General features: G+C 42.0%; 2 protein-coding genes across 2 annotated transcripts in view; one reads left to right on the top strand and one right to left on the bottom strand.

Moving 5' to 3' along the window:
* Positions 1–19,320, bottom strand: part of EPS15L1 (epidermal growth factor receptor pathway substrate 15 like 1) — a 240,686-nt gene that overhangs the window by 150,148 nt on the left and 71,218 nt on the right. The gene's annotated exons all lie outside the window — the stretch shown is intronic.
* AP1M1 (adaptor related protein complex 1 subunit mu 1) lies at positions 192–8,935 on the top strand. Its single transcript, XM_075175271.1, has 12 exons — positions 192–327; positions 962–1,118; positions 1,505–1,572; positions 2,136–2,266; positions 2,412–2,559; positions 3,159–3,285; positions 3,658–3,800; positions 4,627–4,698; positions 4,982–5,140; positions 5,796–5,921; positions 6,120–6,195; positions 6,799–8,935. Exons 1-12 carry the CDS (start codon positions 286–288, stop codon positions 6,819–6,821), a joined length of 1,272 nt encoding a protein of 423 aa, XP_075031372.1. The 5' UTR covers positions 192–285; the 3' UTR covers positions 6,822–8,935.

Below are 19,320 nucleotides of genomic sequence, written 5' to 3'. Positions count from 1 at the left end.
CCGGCGCCGTTAGCGCCCAGACCCGCTCCTGGTGCTGTTTCGGGGCTGTGGGACCGTTTCCCAGCGGGGAAGAAGATCCCGGGGCAGCCCGCACCGGAACTATTTAACTCTCGCGGAGTCAATATGTTCTTCCGCTGCCGCGGCGGAGGCCTGCGCGTATCCCTCCCCGCGGCGGCCGGATCTCGTTTCGTCACTTCCTGCCGGAAGTGCCGGTGCGGGAAGCGGAAGTCGGTGTGTCTGCGGCCGGGCGACACGGCGGCCCGGGCGGGAGGCGGCGGCGGGGCGATGTCGGCCAGCGCCGTCTACGTGCTGGACCTGAAGGGGAAGGTAAGGCCCGGGCCGCGGGGGACTCTGCGGGGCCGGAGCCGAGGGGCCTCCCTCGCCCCGGGCTGCTGAGGGGGTCGGGCACGCTCCGGTCGGTGAGGGGCCCCGGCACGGTGCGGGTCCCCCGGCCTTGCTGGGGTCTGCGGCAGCCGCTTTCCCCTTCCCGACCCCTCCTTGCTGCCAGCCCCAGTTTTACCGGGCACCGCAGGTCCGAGCTGTGACAGGGGAGTCGTGGCCTGTATCTCCTCTTCGCAATCAGAGATGCTGAGGGAGGAGGTTGCTGGTAGCAGACAGGCATCCCACCTGGGGTAATTAATCTCTGCCGTAATTGGAGGTAGTTTGTCTCAGAGGAGTTGCATGTTTTCCCATCTTAAAAGCATTATTAGGGCGTGTGCAGCAATAGGTGAAGAATAACTCTGGAAAGTATTAATACATGACTTTGCAATGAAAGATTAGGATTTGCGTTCCAGTCAGCAGAGTATTTTGGCATTGTGATTTGCACTTATGCACGGAGGCCAGAGTGAAGCTTGGTTAAAGTTACTTAAAGAGACCTTCCAAATATCTCGTATGTTGGTCTTGCATAGTAACATCATCTCGTGAAAGAGAAAAAATAAGGATTTTCTTCCTCTCTTTATAGGTTCTCATCTGTCGGAATTACCGTGGAGATGTGGACATGTCAGAGGTGGAGCATTTTATGCCAATCCTTATGGAAAAGGAAGAAGAGGGGACGCTTTCTCCTATTCTAGCGCATGGAGGAGTTCGTTTTATGTGGATTAAACATAACAACCTGTATCGTATCCTTTATACTGCATATAGCTCGCATATGCTGATACGCCAAGTGCTGCTATATTATTTTCATTGTTTGTGTCTAAACGCAAAACTAGAGAATGGGTGAAGTGACATAAGGAGGCTCTATTAAATAAAGTCGTTTTACGCTTTACATAGTGTAACGTGCACCAGCAGCAGAGGGTGCAGAAAAGTGTTTATATTAATTTTATTCTAATAAATTATTTCCTGAATGTTTATGTTTATATCTCGTTAGACCAGAGGTACTGTTAATTAATTAACTCTTAGGGTTTTTGGCCAACTCTAATTGCCTAGAGGCTTTTGAAAATGCACTTAGTAAACATGTTTTTTGAATGATGACTTTGAATGCATGTTCCTGAACATCCTTTATCAGTTGTTGCAACTTCTAAGAAAAATGCTTGTGTATCACTGGTGTTTTCATTTTTATATAAAGTAGTTCAGGTGAGTATGGAATTTCAAAAGTAACCTCCGTCTTCTTTTCAGTTCAATCTAAATCTGATCTAAATAGAAGAAAGCATAGAGCTTTCGGATTTTTAAGAACTTTATGGTAACAGCATTTTTACTTTATATTTGATTATTTTGTACAACTATCTTCCCAACCACTAATAATGGAATTGATATTTTGTAGCTGAGTAGGCAAAGGATGTGACACAATGCTGTAAGTAGTTGCAAGACCTGAGGACAGAAGGAGAATTGTGAACTTGATGCATGAGTAGTGGCATATCCTATAGATGCTACGTTTGGTTCGTCTGTACCTGGCATGAAAAATATTTTCCCCGGAATAAATATTTTTCATAATGCTCAGAGTTGTTTCTAGGATTCTGTAGCTCTCTTTTTTAATAGAGATGAGTTTCTCGAGGCTAATCTTCTGAACAGAATGCTGTTTGTGAATTGGGAGGGGGGTTAAAAATTACTATTTTGGATGCAAGAATACGTTCTGAATGTGCTGTACTTCCTCAGTTAATGTCCTCCTTCTTCCCCTCCCTCCTGTCACTTTGTTTCAGGTTTTTTCTGAATATTTCAAGGAGTTGGAAGAAGAGAGCATTAGGGATAATTTTGTTATTATTTATGAGTTGTTAGATGAGCTTATGGATTTTGGTTATCCACAAACCACTGATAGTAAAATTTTACAAGAGTAAGTATCATTTTGCATCACTTTCAGTGACAAACTCCTTGGAAAGTTTTGAGCATTCTTCCATATGCAAATAAATGTTTTGGCTTGGTCTAGTTATCAAAAAAATTAATTTTCATTTTTTCATGCCAATTATGTGGCTATAAAGGTACATCACTCAGGAAGGTCACAAACTTGAAACTGGAGCTCCACGTCCACCTGCCACCGTTACGAATGCTGTTTCATGGAGATCAGAAGGGATAAAATACAGGAAAAATGAAGTGTTCCTGGACGTTATAGAGTCTGTTAACCTTTTGGTGGGTACCTTTTATTTTAACTTTTAATGAGAATTGTAATAGGAAGTGTTGAAAAGGGCTTATTGTCTGAAAGCCTGCAAGGGTACAATAAAAAGTCAGACTGACTGTGGCTAGTGTACTGTGATGCTCAAAACAATGTCAGTTATTAAGACCGAGTACCCATAAGGACATCCAGTTGACAAGTAGTGCTTTACTTGGAGGTATTGCTAATTTCTGATATGTTCTTCACTGAAGGGGTTGTCAAGCGCTGGAACAGGCTGCCCAGCGAAGTGGTTGAGTCACCATCCCTGGAGATTCTATTTAAAAGACGTGTAGACATGGTACTTAGGGACATGATTTAGTGGTGGCCTTGGCAGTGTTAGGTTTATGGTTGGACTTGGTGATCTTGAAGGTCTCTTCCAACATAAATGATTCTATGATCCCTTTCCTCCTTTGTCTGTGCCCATCACCTCTCTGACCTAATTCTATTCTCCTAGATTAATTTATCAGGAGAAAGACATCCAAGAAAAGTTGGGACATGGGCATGGGGTAGGAATATTGTTTGATGTCGTGACATATCACATCAGAGCAATCTTACCTTTCTTTTCTTTTTTGTTTAGGTCAGTGCCAATGGAAACGTATTACGGAGTGAGATAGTTGGATCCATTAAAATGCGAGTCTTTCTCTCGGGAATGCCAGAGCTGCGCCTTGGTTTAAATGACAAAGTTCTCTTTGATAATACAGGCCGTGAGTATTTGGGTGATTTCTCGGTAATCATGAAAGATGTTATCTGAAGTCTTAGGTTTTGGGATGCTTGAGGTTCAGCTGAAAGGATTTGTTCTAAGATGATAGAAATACTCCCTTTGTCAGTGTAGAAAACCACATTAGGTCTTGTGTGACAATACCAAGCAAAGATGGAACACCGTGGTAATACGTGGTAACCATCTAGACTTCCTCATCTCTTTTCTCACTGGGACTTCTGTAGTCCTAAAAACCTAGAGCAAGCTAAAGAAAGTATTGGCTAAAATATCAGCAGACAACTACTTTGCTGCATAATTGGCTGCAATGAGATGTCGGACGTAATTTGTGTAGCGCCTTGAAATGTGTATTTTCTGCTAGGTGGCAAAAGTAAATCAGTAGAACTGGAAGATGTAAAGTTTCACCAGTGTGTTCGTCTCTCTCGCTTTGAAAACGACAGGACGATTTCTTTCATTCCGCCTGATGGAGAGTTTGAACTCATGTCATATCGTCTTAATACCCACGTAAGTCTAGATATATGCATCTAGTCTATAAGATTTTATTATTTGAGAATGTTTTAGATTGTAGGTAAAATTGCTAATGGCTTTCTCTTTATTTTATTTTTTTCTTAAAGCATGGGCAGCATAGTAGTTTTTAAGTCAGCTGTTAATAGCAAAACTTTGTGCTGGGTCTTTTTGGAGGAAGTAAGAATGAGTTTGCAAGTAACTTGGCAATAAGTCTCTATATTTTCAACTGCTATTGAAACTGTTTCTGAAATACCATTGCTGTGGTGACTTTTTTTTAAGCTAACTACGTGATGAAATGTCAATGTAGCAATTCATTGTGCTTGACAACAACAGTCATTTAATTTTATTGAAGTATGCTAGCCACAGTGATAAGGATAGTTTTCCTTTCAGAAAAGGAAAAATTCAGTACAGAGAAGGTCTATAATATGCCACAGGAGACAACAAATGAAAAGTTTAGTATTGATTTTTTATTTTAAGGGCAGTAGTTTGAATTAGACTTATTTTTAGGGCTTGTCATAGTTCAGTCCCTGATGTGTTAAATTATCAAATATTTTGCAATGCAAGTGTTGGTTATTAGGGATTAATCTGAGACATACCGCTTTAAGCCTATAATTTTTGTAACACTTGGTCGTTGGTATATCAATGCTTGCTCATTTATGTAAATTTTTTTTTTTTTAAATAAAAATACAACTGGTCATTTCGAACACCACAGACTTTCTGTTTTCTGTGGGGTTCACGTGTTGAGTGTAGCTTTAGGGGAAGCAACATTTTCATGACCGTGTCAAAGTAAAACCTGCAGCTGTTAAGTATTTTTCCCCCTTAGGTAAAACCACTGATCTGGATTGAGTCTGTGATTGAAAAACATTCCCACAGCCGCATCGAGTACATGATCAAGGTCAGAAGTTCTAAAATAATTATGGCTAATTTTAGTCTTCTCTTTCATTTGTTTTCAAAGCTTGACCAGCAGTATGTGCGTTTTTGTACAAGTATTTAGTGTTTCTGTGGGACTTGCATCTTTTTGAAAACTTCATTTGTAAGTTGCGATCTCTCTGTTACAGTTCTGTTTCTCAGTATGTAGATTGGGGCGGAGGGTAATTGTGTGTCTTGCAGCTCTCTGAACTCACTTGCATAATGGAAACATTTAGAGGCCTGCTTTTCTGATTTTTTTTCTTCTTCAGGCAAAAAGTCAATTTAAGCGTAGATCAACTGCCAACAATGTGGAGATTCACATTCCAGTTCCAAACGATGCGGACTCGCCAAAGTTTAAAACCACTGTTGGAAGTGTCAAATGGGTTCCAGAGAACAGTGAAATTGTCTGGTCCATTAAATCTTTTCCAGTAAGTGTTATTTTTAGTCTTATCACCTAATAGTAATAATTATTTAATTATTTAGCGTTAATATTTTATGAATGTTCAGACTCTGCCTAAAGCAAATTCTAATAGTATCAGACAAGTAGTACTGGCCTCTTCCTCTTTTCCCTTGGATGAAGGATTGGGACTTGCTAATAGATGTTTAAGATACTCTTGTTTACATTTGTTCAGCTGGCATAATTTTTCAGAACGAGGTTAGAGAGCAGATTTTTGAGTGATGTCTGTGGATGGTGTAATCCCTTGGCCTACATTTAGCAGCAGCTGTTTTAGTTTGTCGGACTGTACTTCTTGGGTGGTTCTATGAGCATGAGCTCTTTCAAATGCTAGTGGTGCGGTAGTACAGCTGTCTGTCACCATTTAATCAGAATGGTCAGTGGCACCCTTGTCTTTTGAGTATGAGACTGGAAGAAAATGAATTATGCCACAGGCTGGTCCTAATTTGATCTGCATCTTAAAAAAAAAAAAAAGTATTTTTAAAATAAAAACAAGTGCTCACTTTTAAGCCCTAATGAAGAGCTGAAATTAATAGTGGAGTTCAGCAATTTGACATAAAGAAAACCACTTGTATCATTGCAAGTTTTTTTTTGTTTCATGAAAAAAATAATCTGTCCCTTTTGGGTAGGGTGGAAAAGAATACCTGATGAGAGCTCACTTTGGACTTCCAAGTGTTGAAGCTGAAGATAAGGAAGGAAAACCTCCCATTAGTGTAAAGTTTGAGATTCCATATTTCACCACTTCAGGAATCCAGGTTAGTAGTTGAAAATGGAAATACTGATAAGTTGACGTGCTAGGCTCTTAACACACAAGTTTTTCTCATCTTGATGATTCCTGTTCAATGTTATCCATAAAATATATCTTTGACCAAAAAAACCCAATTTTTCTTTTTTGCTAAATGCTGCTTGGCTGACATGGGAGACTTGATTTCTTAACATATCTTTCTTTCCAGGTTCGCTACTTAAAGATAATTGAGAAGAGTGGCTATCAGGCTCTCCCGTGGGTTCGTTATATTACCCAGAATGGAGGTAAATGGAAGGCAATAGACTGTAGACGTCTCCAGCTTGCATATTTTCTGTCTCCAGCATACACCTACAAATTGAAACACACAAAACCAATTTGCTTGTATTCTTGAGTATTAAACTATACAGTTTAGGAACATGTTAGATTAAGGTATGCTGCTTTTTCCAGTCACCTTTTTTGGTGTCTTAGTGAAAGACCCAATGGGATAGTTCAGTAATGCTATTCAAGTATTTTGTAATTAAGCTGGGATTCGGTGAGTTTTTTGGAGTGTAAATTTAAAAAGAAATTGCTCACACGTATCATTCTGCCTGCTTTAAGATGTATAAGACACTGTCTACTAAAAGATACTAGATTGTTAGCAAGTAAAAGTGGTGGGGTTTTTTTTGTTTTTTTGTTTTTTTGTTGTTTTTCTAATCTAACTTTTTCTGGCATGGAAGCATGACTACCTGCAGTTACTTTAATCGCTTTAGAGCTCATTATTATGGCCATTCTAAGCAAGGATCTGGTTTTATTTTATATTACTTCATCCCAAGTTGCTGATCTGCTTTACTACTTTTAGTGAGACAATTTACTAAAACTGTTTTTTGGGGTTTTTTTCCCCTTTACAGACTACCAGCTTCGAACACAGTAAACACCTCGCAAGCACCACAGACGACAAACTTCAGGCATAGAATTTGTTTGCAGAAGCTTCTGTGGTACTGAGAGCTGTGAATGTTGTTGCCAAGGGTCTTGTTTCTGCAATCTTGGATTGGCAGGAGAAAGATTGGAAAATTACTGTTTTCAATAATGTGTTTGAGCATTTGAACCATTAGTATTGATTGTGTGAATATTTATTTCATTCTTAGAATATGCTGATCTTGCTGCTAAATGCTAATTACATTAGGAGTAGCAGTTACCTTGAGGAGCCAGGAATACAGAATGAAATGAACCTTGAGAATGTCTTGTCAATGCCTTGTCCGTTACATTCGCAAAGTTTCTAGTATTCGTATTTTAGGATCTCTAAAGACATTGGCAGCATTATGCTACAAATTAGGGAGTCAATTGTGCAATTAAATGACTGCTGAACACTTAGTTGTATTTAGCCCAAGGTATTTATTTTTTTCTGGGCATATGGGTGCCTTAACTCATTCAAAGCTCTGTTAACTTATAAAAATTTACGGAATACGAGTTAACTATCTGAAGTCCAAAAATACTATTAGCTCTTTTTGCATGGTTTCAAACCAATTAATCTGACACAACAACTTCAAGTGAAGGGTTTGGAAACAAAAATATGGGTTTTTTAAAGACTGAGTTAACTGAGAACAAGAGATCACAGAAGTAAATGTCTATGGGAGCATCTCTGTGGAAGCATGATGATTGCTAGTTCAACTTAGTTGAAATGCAGACTGAAGAGTTTCAACCCTGTGACACCCCTAGGGCATGGAAACCCTATGCCAATTGATTAGTATTTGCCTTTTTTAAATTTCTATTCGGAAAACAAGTTCAAAACTAATATGTAGGCATAAGACCTTAGATTAATTATTAAAAAAAAGACCAAAACAATTTTGGAGGTGATGAAATTTGGTAGGAAGATTGGTTTTTTTATTATTATTTTTCCAGATAATAGTAATATACTCCAACCTTTTCCTGAAAATTGATTGTTGTTTATGAAGAGGCGGATAAAAATACAGTTGCCATCTTTCTTCCAGCTTGCCTTTGTGTTAATTTAGGGCAAATATTTCCCTTTTTTGCTATAGTTTGCTAGAATTGTTTAACTTTATTTGCCCTAGGGGGGATGCTTTCTTTCTTAGTCTTTTCCATTTGTACAACTATTATTATAACTTCTTGGCAGAATGGATAACAGTTCAGAATGTTATACTTAAAGGTATTATTTTTTTTTACATGCTGTTTCATTATTTTCTGAGAAGCTAAGATTGGCATGGGTGTACATAGTTATTTTGATTTTTTTCAGAAAAATTTTGATGGTTATCAGTATTTTCTTTAAACAATTTTTAGGCTCTTTTGGTTTGAATTTAGTACTCCTGACAGGTGCTAAAGTTAAACCATCAAAATCTAAATATATGTCTGCAAACGTGATGTAATACACTGTGCGCAAGGTTCTCCACACCACTCTGTTGACAGTCCTTGCCTCTCCCACAAGATTGAGAAGATGTTTCACTCATTGTCCCCCTAAATCCTTGTAGGCTATATATGTAGATATACCTGTGTATACAGTGTATACTAATTGCAAAAAATCAGCTAAATTCCCCTGAGATGCAGCTGCTGTAACGTTACAGGGAGATCTGCCTCGGAAAGGACTGACACCTGGAGGTACCTAGGCAATAACCGGACAGCCGGTTAGGCCCCGATGGGTGTGGACATGTATATTCTGGAGTAAGGTTACTGTATTTGTCACCCAACAAGCTTGGTGTTGAAACAAATTGAATCATCTTGTTCAAGATTTTGGTTCCACCACTCATTTTCATTTGAACAATTAAGCTCATGACTGGACTAAACGTTTTTATATTAAAACTGTAACTGGTTGACAAATCACTTTCTGATGACTGTTCTTCAAAGTGTTTGCTTTAATTATTTGCCTGTGAAATGTGACTCTTAATAGCTTCATTTGTTTTCATGTTGAAGGTTGTATCTTGCGGACCAGAACAGTGTTTTCTCATATTTTGTTGCAATTTGATTCTGTTTTGATGATGGGGCATCAGCCATGCTTGTCCAGGAAGTAATAAAGGGCAAAAAGTCCCCTTTGAACCAGTTGCACTTCACTTGCTCTTTTTTCAGTTTGATCTACAGCAATTTGTAGCCTCTAATCTTAGAGCACCCTCAATTGTTCTAATATGAGGCCTGGATAAGTGGAACTGAATTTCATAAAAGCTGAAAGTATTCATATTCCTGATTTGTTTACCAACTACTGACAAAATCTTTGCTTCTCTATTGTTCTCTGCAAAATTTGCCCATGCACCATAAAATCAGTGCTCATTAGCGTCCTCTATTTCAGAAAGAAAAAAACCCCACCTCTTCATCCATTCATTGTCAAAATGTGGGGTCCCTGTGTGCTTGCACAGGCATAAAGGCAGAAACAGAGAGCCGTGATGTTATTCTAGCACTAGCTCTGGTTCGCCGAGTAACGGGGTTTTTTTTGGTAAGTTTTGTTCTTGCAGCAACTGCTAAATCTTTCTTCTCTTGGTGGCTTCTGTTCTCTGCCTGATGTGGAAAAATGTAAATTTGATGGTCTGCCACTATGTTACAGGTAAGTGCCTAATATAAAGTATTTTATAAAGACAATTTGCATAATTCAAATAAGCAGTATCTCATCTGTGTTTTCAGCTCGACATGGTTTCATAGCTGTGTTACCTGGAATTTGGAACATTAAAAGACTAAACTTCTTAGGTGGCTCTGAGAACACATCTCTGTTCCTAATGCTAAGCCAGCAGTGTTTAAATGTTCTCCGCAGTCTTGTTTTCGTAATAAGCTGGGAAGCAGGCTGGTTTTTTCTCTGCAAGCTTAAGTGTGGTTCCCCGCCTCTATGCTTAACACGGACTGCTGGCTCAGAATGTTTTAACAGCGGGAAGTATTCCCCCCTCTCCCCCTCCCCAGGCATGCAAAACTATAACGTCATCTACGCATTATTTAATTGCTAACCGATTAGATAGCTGTTCCTCAAGGTGCGTCAGCAGCACTCCCCCGTTGGAGTAAATAGGTAGCTTTACCTCCTGTCGTGGAGTGTACGTGTGTCTGGTATCTTGGCTTGCTTAGAATGAAAGATTGCAACAAACTACTTCGTCGGTGGGTTTTTTCCCTCCCCCGCCAGGGCCAGGTCTGCCAGTAGATGGCATTCTGAGCATGCTGCATGCTTCCCATTAATTATAAGAAAGAGTCGTACACTCAAACAGTATGTACAAAATGTGTCTTTTGATTTGGAAGGTATTATTTTTAGTTCCTCTGGGTTCATTGAAAAACGCAAAAACTATAATTTTTTTTTTTTAGGCTTATGCAGTATGATTTTTGGAGTTCAGTAACTTCTCAATTTAGTTTGACGGTTTTCTCGTAACATTCTTATTTCTTTCTGTTACTCTCATGTACCGATAATGGTAATGCTGCGAAGCAGAGTAGAGGGCATCAGTGCGAAGGGAATGGATGAGCCGCTCTGCAGCGCTACAGAAGCAGCCACTCGGATTGTACACCGGTGGTGGTGGACGTTGCTGGGTCGCAAAATGAAGACTCGGCTGGTGGTCTGAAAGCTCCTGTTTGATACAACATATGAGAGAGGGTATCTTTTTTCCTTTTTTTCCCCACTTGATTATCTCTAGAGAAAACTGGTTTTCTCTCGATAAAAGAAGCCAGAACCTACCTCCCAGTCAAATAAAACGGGTGTGTTAGAAAAGCTTCATTCCACCTCTGTCTTCCAGCTGGGGAAATTCTTTCACTGTTTTTTTTTTTTTTTTTACATGTTTCTACTCTTTCTTCCTTCCTTATTGCCATCATTTTACGTCTGGATACTGTTTGTACTGCTTGTATTTGCTTCCTGACTCTAATCTGAGCTGGTTTTGTCTACAAAACGTTCTTACACGTGAAGAGAGACAGTAAGACTTCATCCATAGTGGGTTTGTCTCGGGTTAAGAGATTGCACCTGTTTATTTCTGACTTTATATTCTGTGACAAGAAATGGGCTAGACCTTGGCACCTCTATCTTTATCTTGTGCCAAATGCAGTGTGTTGCAATTAGTTCAGCGCTTTTTTTTTTTCCCCTCTGTGGTTGACACCCACTGCTGTTTGTAATTTCAGCAGCCCTGGCACCATGAGGGTTGATGGCCTTGCGGAAAATAGCATGAGAGAGCAAAGTTAAGGGATGATATGAACAATCTTAATTGCTATGGTAATTAATTTTACAACAATATCATTTATGCTACAGGAGAAGTTGTACTGAAATCATGAACAATCGTAAACCTTTTTTTCCACTGAATTTTGTGCAATCCGGGGTGTTCTACAAGTCATGCCCTCCCTACGCACAGATAAAACTTGTTTCTCTTGTAGTTACGGCACGTTGTCTTGACTCAGCGTTTATGAAAGCACAGTTAGTCACATCTCTCGCTGTAGTCAGATGCAGGAGGTTCCCTTTTGTAGTTACTTCACTTTGTTATTAGCGCATTAGTTAAAGACTTTGGGTCCTTCTGTATTTCCTCCCTTCCCGGGCTGGTGAACTGGGCTGTATCTTTGATCTCTGGCTTTGGCAGCGCAGGGTCCGTGTGCGGATCGTGGCCAGCTCTGGCTGTGGGCTCTTTACGACGTGACCATTGCTCTGGGCAGCAGCGTGTCCGGCTCTGTTCTGTGCGCACCAGTTCCTAAACAGAAAAACATAATGTGTTTTTAAAGATGGGAGTTGTAGCTAAACTCGTTTCTGTTTGTTCTCCTGAAAATGAAGGATTCTTGTTTTATTAGGACGCGTTCTGGGCTAAGTTCCCAGGAACTTGGTGCAAACAGCCATCTGAAATTGAGATCATCAATAGCCCTGCAAAATCAATGGCATTGCATGGGAAGATTAAAGCCACTTTTCCCACTTCAGCTGTTCTGCTGCTCTGTGGTTGTTGGCAGTCTGGTTGAAGCAGAGGATTTGGATAATTTTAATATCAGAAATTATGCCCAGCTTAACCTTATGACATCTCTCTCCTTCCTCTTCTCGTTCCCCCTTCAAGCTGCCAGCACGTCTTTGTGCTCATTCTGGTCTTGTTGACTGCCCTGGCAGTTGCAGCATTGCACTGATGCAACTTCGTTGTGCTGTAAGTGGAATTACTCTGGGTTATTCTCAAAAAATTATGGGCTAGAACCTGGAGCCTCCAAGTTCATTTGCAGGCTGATGGTCAAATAAATAAGCAGAAACAGGCCTGAATCAAATGATCAGCAACGTGAAGAACAAGACGCTCCCAAAGTCAGCGTGCTGGGCTACGGCCCGTTCTGGAGAAAGTTTTGTAGGCTTAGTTCAAAACTTGGCTGTGGATTTGTACCTTGGATCAAAGTTTTGTTGCAGGCCCTTCTCCAATATAAAGCAAAGAAACATAAAACAACAAATATCTAGTGAAATCCAAACACAATCTGCTCTATGTTATGCTACAAAAATGAATGAACTCTGCCTCCCACCCTCTCCCACTGTGACTTGCTGTGAATAAGCACTGCTCAAAGGAAACTATCGCAAGAAGTTCTGCCTCTTTCCAGCAGGAATAACAACTGAGCAAGGAAAAACGCTGACTAGTTTTATCTCTGCTCTTCCAGTTGGGCAGGTAGAGGTGAAGAGCAGATGGGGTGTTTTAAGCAGCATTGAAAGGACTCACCCTTAGCACAGAACTGAAGCCCAAATATTCAATTACAAGGCTTTAAGAATGTCCTTCATAAAAGAATCCTATACCTGATGTGAGACTTTCTTAGACCATCTGAAGCAGCATGCTTGTTGCACCATGGATTTTGAAGGATAGAAGAATATCTAGGGAACTCAGGCAGACTAGGCTAAATCCACAAGTCTGTTATTTATGAATCTTCAAGCCACTGGGTTACAAGTCATTGCTGTACCTGTTGGATCGCAAGTAAGGCTCTGCAGAGTGATTCCGTACTGGCAGACTCTGGATTGCACTGTTGGGAAACCAGGTGTTGAGCCTATGCTCCAAATCAGAGAAAGAACAAATCTCACTCTGGGTTTGTCCACTTTAAGCCTTAGTGAAAGAGCTTGTAGAAGCTGCTGGTTCCTACCCATGTTCTGGTAAGTGTAAGTATGCTCCTGCACCAGCAGGGAATGAGGGATTCGAGAATCCCATAAAGTCTAGGAGAGAGCAGAGGTACTGGGTTTCTTGTCGTATCAAGATTTAGGAGGTTTTGCTATAAGGGCTTTGTGTGGGGGGTGGCAAATACCAGTTGAGTGTCGGGTAGATCTCAACTGTGCATTAGAAATAGACAGCTCAGGGGTAATCTAATACCCAAATCCAGCTGCAGTTTTATATTTTCAAGAAGTTCTTCCTTAAAGCTGCTGGAGTGCTGCGTTCCAGGCTGTGTACTGGTGACTGCTGGTCTAGCCAAGGAGATGGGACAAAGCTACACAGACAGGAAGAGTTTGAAGAGACTTCAGTATAAAAAGTTGGAGAAAAAGCTTGGGGGAAAGGATATGAATGAGGTTTGTTTAGAAATGCCAACGTTATAAACAAATGAAATCTGCTTTTTCATCTTCAAACGTAACAAACCAGTCTATAAAGTTGAAAAGGAATATGTTTAAAATTAACAAAAGAAAATATTACAGTGTAAAATTCCACCTTTTCACTGTATTTGTTTAGAAAAGGACTTATCAGTCAAGCACTGCCCCACGCCAGAGGTAGGAACCCTGTGCTAATAGAGCTGAGCTCTCATCTACGTTCCAGCCACCTCTAATTACTCCCTGACCAATAGCGAGCGCATGGCTGCAGAACGAGTGTTTATTTTCTTTCTTGCTTATTTATTAAAACAAAAGCACAAGACAGAGCGCTTCTACGTGTTGTGAACTCTACGATTGTTAAAGTTTCCGAGAGGTCACAAGGGTCCCAGATAACATTAGCAGCTAAGTGCTATGTTGTCCTTTGTGTTATCAACAGGAAACATCTTTACCAGCACAGGAACTACAGCTTTGTAATTGGCCTGGTGCAAGAACATGACAGTATTTTCTCATCCTATCAGGACTCGGATATTTTGGGAGCTGGTATATAAAGCTCGCAGCACACAGTGTCTTTTGGACATTAGGAACAGGTTCATGTCAGAAATCAGCGTGCTTTGCTATTTTAGTAGTTGCTATAGTTGCAGCATGAATGATTTTTCTTGCCCTGCACGGTTCGGGGTGGTATTTCGTTACAGTTCATACATATATTTTTATTATTTGAGTGCAGATGGACATATTTAAAGTAATTAACATGGTGATATAAGTCTTGTAAAGAAGTCTTTTGCAAATAAACAACGAATCCATAAATCATATCAATGCAGGCCTTGTTTAGCTTTCATTAAATACTCGCAGACTTCTATGGTGCAGGATTGAGCTCTATCCAAGCAAATTTCAGATTCACTAGATGATAAAATGTTATATTTGGGCTCTGAAATAAGAAGCGTTCCATGCGCTGAATGATCTATGTGTTGAAAGGAACAGCCCTTCTGCCTCATACAGTTAATGGCAAAAAAGTCCAGTAACATCTATAACTAGTATTAGATCAGAGCAAATAGCATTTAAATGGAGCTGTAAAGAGCTGAGCTGGAAGGGAGCCAATATTGCAATTAATATTCTGTACAGAATTACACCACTCGCTGATTATAGCAAACCTCATTCGGACCATTTGATAAAGCTGGAGTGGTTTTTTCCATAGCTGCCGTCACTGTTTTGATCCAAAGTAACTGTAACTACCGAGAAGGAAAAACGACAACAAAACGCCAGCATGATGATAGCCCAAAATTTGTCCTAAATAGTGCGTAATGAGAAATTCTAATAACTGGGGGTTCATTTTAATCCTTCACAATAAACAGCGCTACACAACCTTTACTGCACTAATCCATGGCTGCTTTCATCGAGTTCCCAAAGTCAGATTTTCTAACTTCCGCTCTTACTACAATTTTTCTTAAACATCCCTTGACTTCAGAAATCAATGTTATTTCTATATAGCAAATTCTTTGGTAGAGATGGGGAAAGGGATCATTTTGTTACAAAACTGACTTCTACCATGAGGAAAGTCAGGATCTTGTTTTCCTTTTTATTCTATAACACAAAAAAATAAAAACTTAGCAGTTTGCAGGCTCGTTTCAGCACTTGCTTGGTCACACCAGCTTCATTCGGCACAAAGCAGCATCCCTCACCGAGGCCGGCCGTGCTGCGCCTGCCCGGGCAGCGCTGTCCCAAAGCGTCCTGACGTCTCCGGGCAAAGCCAGAGCTGTGCTGCGAGAGCCAGGGAGCTGCAGCGCTCGAACGGCCCTGGATTGCTGTGCAGAATTATGTCCCCAAACTTATCTCTGTGTATTGTGTCAAATACCAAAAATATCAGGGGCTGATGACAACAGGAGTTATTTCTGAGGGACTGACACAGTGCATAGATGGGGCATTGTAAGAGCTTTTTTTTCCCCCCTCTTGCTCACTCTTGCAACATGTTGGTGGAGGTGGCGGGAAAGGAGGGAACATTTTGGTCTTCCGACTTCACTATTTGAGTAACAGAGCTCCCCGAGGCAGCAGTGTTGAAGCAGCTTTCTTTTTTCCAAGCAGTATTTTGTGACAGTATAGCCAGAGGGGTTTCGATTAATGAAGTGAAATTTTTTTGTAGCAAACACAAGACTTTTTTTTTTTTACTGGGGTAGGAACACGAATTCAGCAGAGGAAAGAAACAGCAGCTGCAATGGCTGGAAGTTAAAGTTAAGCAAAGTCAAGTTAGAAAAGAAGTGTTTGCTTCCAGCAGAGTGTGCGTGTGTTTGTGTGCATGTATTTGCTGCTGGAAGAATTGATGCAGGGGAAAGCTCAGAGGTCTGTGTATGAAGATGGGGGTATCTCCTCCAAAAGCTGCAGTCCCAGAGCTGCTGCTGCAGCAGCTCATGTCCATAGGCATGGAGTGGACTCTGTGCAGTGCATTATACTAAAGGTGATGCTATGAAGGACCATAGCGGTCCCTCACCTCCAAAACTTCAGAGTAATCCTTCCTAGAGGTTTTTTCCCCTGCTGAGCTCATCAAAGCTCCTGCCCTCGCAACAAGCCGCACACCTCCACACTCAGTTTAAATTTCCTGCAGGTGCCATGGGACGTCCCCGGCTGAGAGCGGGGCACCATGCGCTGAGTCAACATGCTGCGCGGAGGGAGGCTGGTGCCCGGGTGCCTCCGTGGGCAGCCCACAGCAGGATTACATCTGCTCTCGGAGAACTTCTCACCCACGTTTCCTGCACGAATCCCGGGTGAGAGTGGCAGTCATGCAAGGGCACGGGGGAAGCCAGCAGCGTGGGAAGGCATGACAGCACATGGTATGTCCCATCCTGCCTTCTTGGGCAGCTCGTACCAAAAATGTTCTGTTCCTGTCCTCCATCCACGTACACAGCCCATTGCTGGAAATACCGCCTCTTTTTTGGACGGAGTACCAGGTATTTTCCCCTTTCCCCCTCCAGGACATTGGTTCCCCTATCCTTTGCCATATGGGTTAGAAGCTGTTGGCTTTGTGCTTGCCTGGGGGATGCTGGCCTCACGTCTCCTGGCTTCTGACCATCTCCTCTCCCCATACCCACAGAGTGAGAGAGAATATAAATGTTGCAGCTGCTTTTCCTGCATCCATAGTGCATTTCTGAAGGGACGCTCTCAGCATGCCTTTTTATGGTCCAACATTTAATGCCCCATGCTGGATCCCATCAGCCACAGCCTTCAGTTCAGAGCCATTAAAAAAGCTCCGTATGCAGAGGAAAGGTTTCAAGACCATATTGCGGATACGGGGCCATCTCAGGGCACAGAAGGAATTAGCAGGTGTCGGTCACAACAAATTTCCTCCAAGATCTTATTCCTGGCGGTGTGAGCGCTGCTCTCCAAGGCTGCCCAGGTACTGCAGAAGAGGTTATTTGCACAGCAGGACACTGCACGGAGTCTGTGTCCTGTAAAGCAGAGCTTAGAGGACTTGGGATAAGCCTGCTGGAGCTTGGGGAATGGGGCGCGACTGAGCCGTGCCGAGCAAAGGCTGACGTTTTGGTGGAGCCTGGCAAAAGTGGTTGCCGTTAACTGGAGTTACCAGTGCGGTGTCAGTGCTTTCTACGAAGGAAGCGCGAGTACGGCTGGCTGCACTTTGCTCGCAAGAAGGGTGAGGCATCCTACTTAGATTTAGCAAACCAAACCTTCTGCAGGGCTTTGAGAGGCTGCAAAGCACAAAGTTTGTAGCACCCTCAGGATGGCGAGATATCTGGGGCTGCGATTCTTCACCTTTTTTTTTTTTTGGGTGGCTCCGACACTGCTTTTATCTTGGTCTACAACAGGGGAAGGACAGTTGTAGCTAATTCCCATGGGCCTGCAGAGCATCAATGAAATAAATTGGAAAAGCTCCTTAGAGAAAGGCACTGAATTATTGCTATCAGTGTGGCTGAAAGTGAAAAAGCTGAAGAAGCCTTTGGTCCACATGGGGAGGAGACCATCTTCTTGTTTTTCTGATACTCTTGAAAAGAAACAAACAGCTGCTTTTCATTTTCTGTGTTAACCAGCACCGTGGCTTCAGCAGGGGTCAGCGATGGGGCTGCATGAGGCTGAGCTGAGCCCGTGTCTGGGGCTCTCGGTGGCACCGCTCAGCAAGAGCAGCGAGCCAAAAGCACCCAGGAGCAGGGAGAGGGGCTGGGGAACAGTGGTGGGAGAATGTCCTGAATATTAATTTTTATACAAAAAAAAAAAACCAACCAAACACAAATCCAGCTTGCTTTAAAGCTGGATTGCCTTTTTAGCCATCGTTAGAATGAAGGAAATTATTAATGAAAGTGCCTGTTAATTCCCATTCCCATACTGGGACATTGAACCTCTATTTGCACTAACAAAGAGCCAACGCTGAGCACGGTGCAAAGGATAAATGAAACTTTTCTATTATTCTGTAGAAAAATACACTCTTACAGTCTTCTGTAAAAATACCTTTGGGCAAAACAGATTATTTTGACTTTGGACAACATCATTCACGAAACGCTATGCCACAAGTTTGGTCTGAAGGAAACCACACACGATTTGACTCTTTTTATCTCCTATCAGCGGCGGAGAGCTCGGTGCGGTTACAGTTCTCCTCATTTCTGAGAAGAGAGGATCGTATTTAATCATTGTGTCAGTTGGCACAAACACCATGTTTGTAGTGAAATGCTAAAAAACAGCACATTTATCTTTCCCTTGATCAAGATTCGTACGATAGAAGCTCTTAACGTTAAAACTCATCAGTAATGAAACATTTGAAGGGCTCAGCTACCCAGCTTGTTTACTGTAACTTATTTTAAAGAATGGGCTGACCTCTCCTGCCTAATATAACAAATACAATATCAGTAATCTCCACCCAAGGGCATTCGTTCCTTGGCAGACTTCGCTTTGGCTCTAAGATATTATTCCTGGAGGTTTTTTTGGGGGGGATGACAACAGCTAACTTGCTTCACTGAGCAGCACGTTTCAAAATCCAAAGTGCCTATAGGGGTTGCCTCATAGCACGTCCTTACCAGCTGCACAAGTGGAGAAGCCAAGAGTAATTTGGAGGGAGGGAGAGAGGTTTTGAAGCCCGGGGAGAGCACTGTGATTCCCCATCTGACCGACACCAGCAGGGCCAGAGAATTTCACCCGTCGTTTCCTGCAGCGAGCCCGTCACGTCTGCTCGGAGCACTGCAAATCTCAGAGATATGCTATTGTGATAAGGCAATATTACATCACCCACTACTTAAACGACCCTAGTATTGACCTGCCCTGATTCATATTATTTTATTGGCACTGCTTGTGCTGCGGAATCGAGAAGTCCCGAGCACAGGAAAGCCTCCCCTGCACCACAAAGTGAACACGCGCCGAAGAGAAAGGGCAGTCCTTGCCCTGAAGAGCTCACTTATCCCCCACTTTTAAATCTAGCTGGATTTTAATCTCTTTCGTAGGGCCAGCATCTGTACAATACCCACCTTGCACAGAAGTGTCAGCGATAGCAAAGGCTGAGAGCTCAAGGAGACAGGCAATGCCATTGGTGAGATGCAATGAGTTTTGTTTGTGCTCAGACCGCAGTTTCAAAGATGACAAGAAGTTTGAAGAATTGCTTTTCTGCAGGAAAGCCTATTTGAGCTCTCAGCTCTCGGAAAACCAACAGGAGGAGGTGACAACACCAGGGTCTCGCTGCCTGGCACCCAGGCACTGAGGGGACAGAGGCTGTCATGTCCTTCTCCAGCAGCGTCTCGCCCGGCCACAGCAGCACCCTCCAAATCAGCTCCAAAGGAAAAAAGGAGCGTTGCTAATAGTCACTCTGATTTATGCTGTGTCAGCTCAGCCCTTGCATCAGGTGCTGTACAGCAGCTCACAGTTCGCGGGACCATTACTTTCTTAGAGGTTTGAGTTTCGGTGGTTTCTAACGACTTGTTCAGTTGATATGAAATTGTGGAGGAGTTGAAAACTCAGCTGTGCTTTTGGCAAAACCAAAGCC

This window comes from Calonectris borealis, chromosome 28 (genome assembly GCF_964195595.1).
Source record: "Calonectris borealis chromosome 28, bCalBor7.hap1.2, whole genome shotgun sequence".
Lineage (NCBI taxonomy): Eukaryota > Metazoa > Chordata > Aves > Procellariiformes > Procellariidae > Calonectris > Calonectris borealis.
This window is presented reverse-complemented; position numbering and strand designations above follow the sequence as displayed.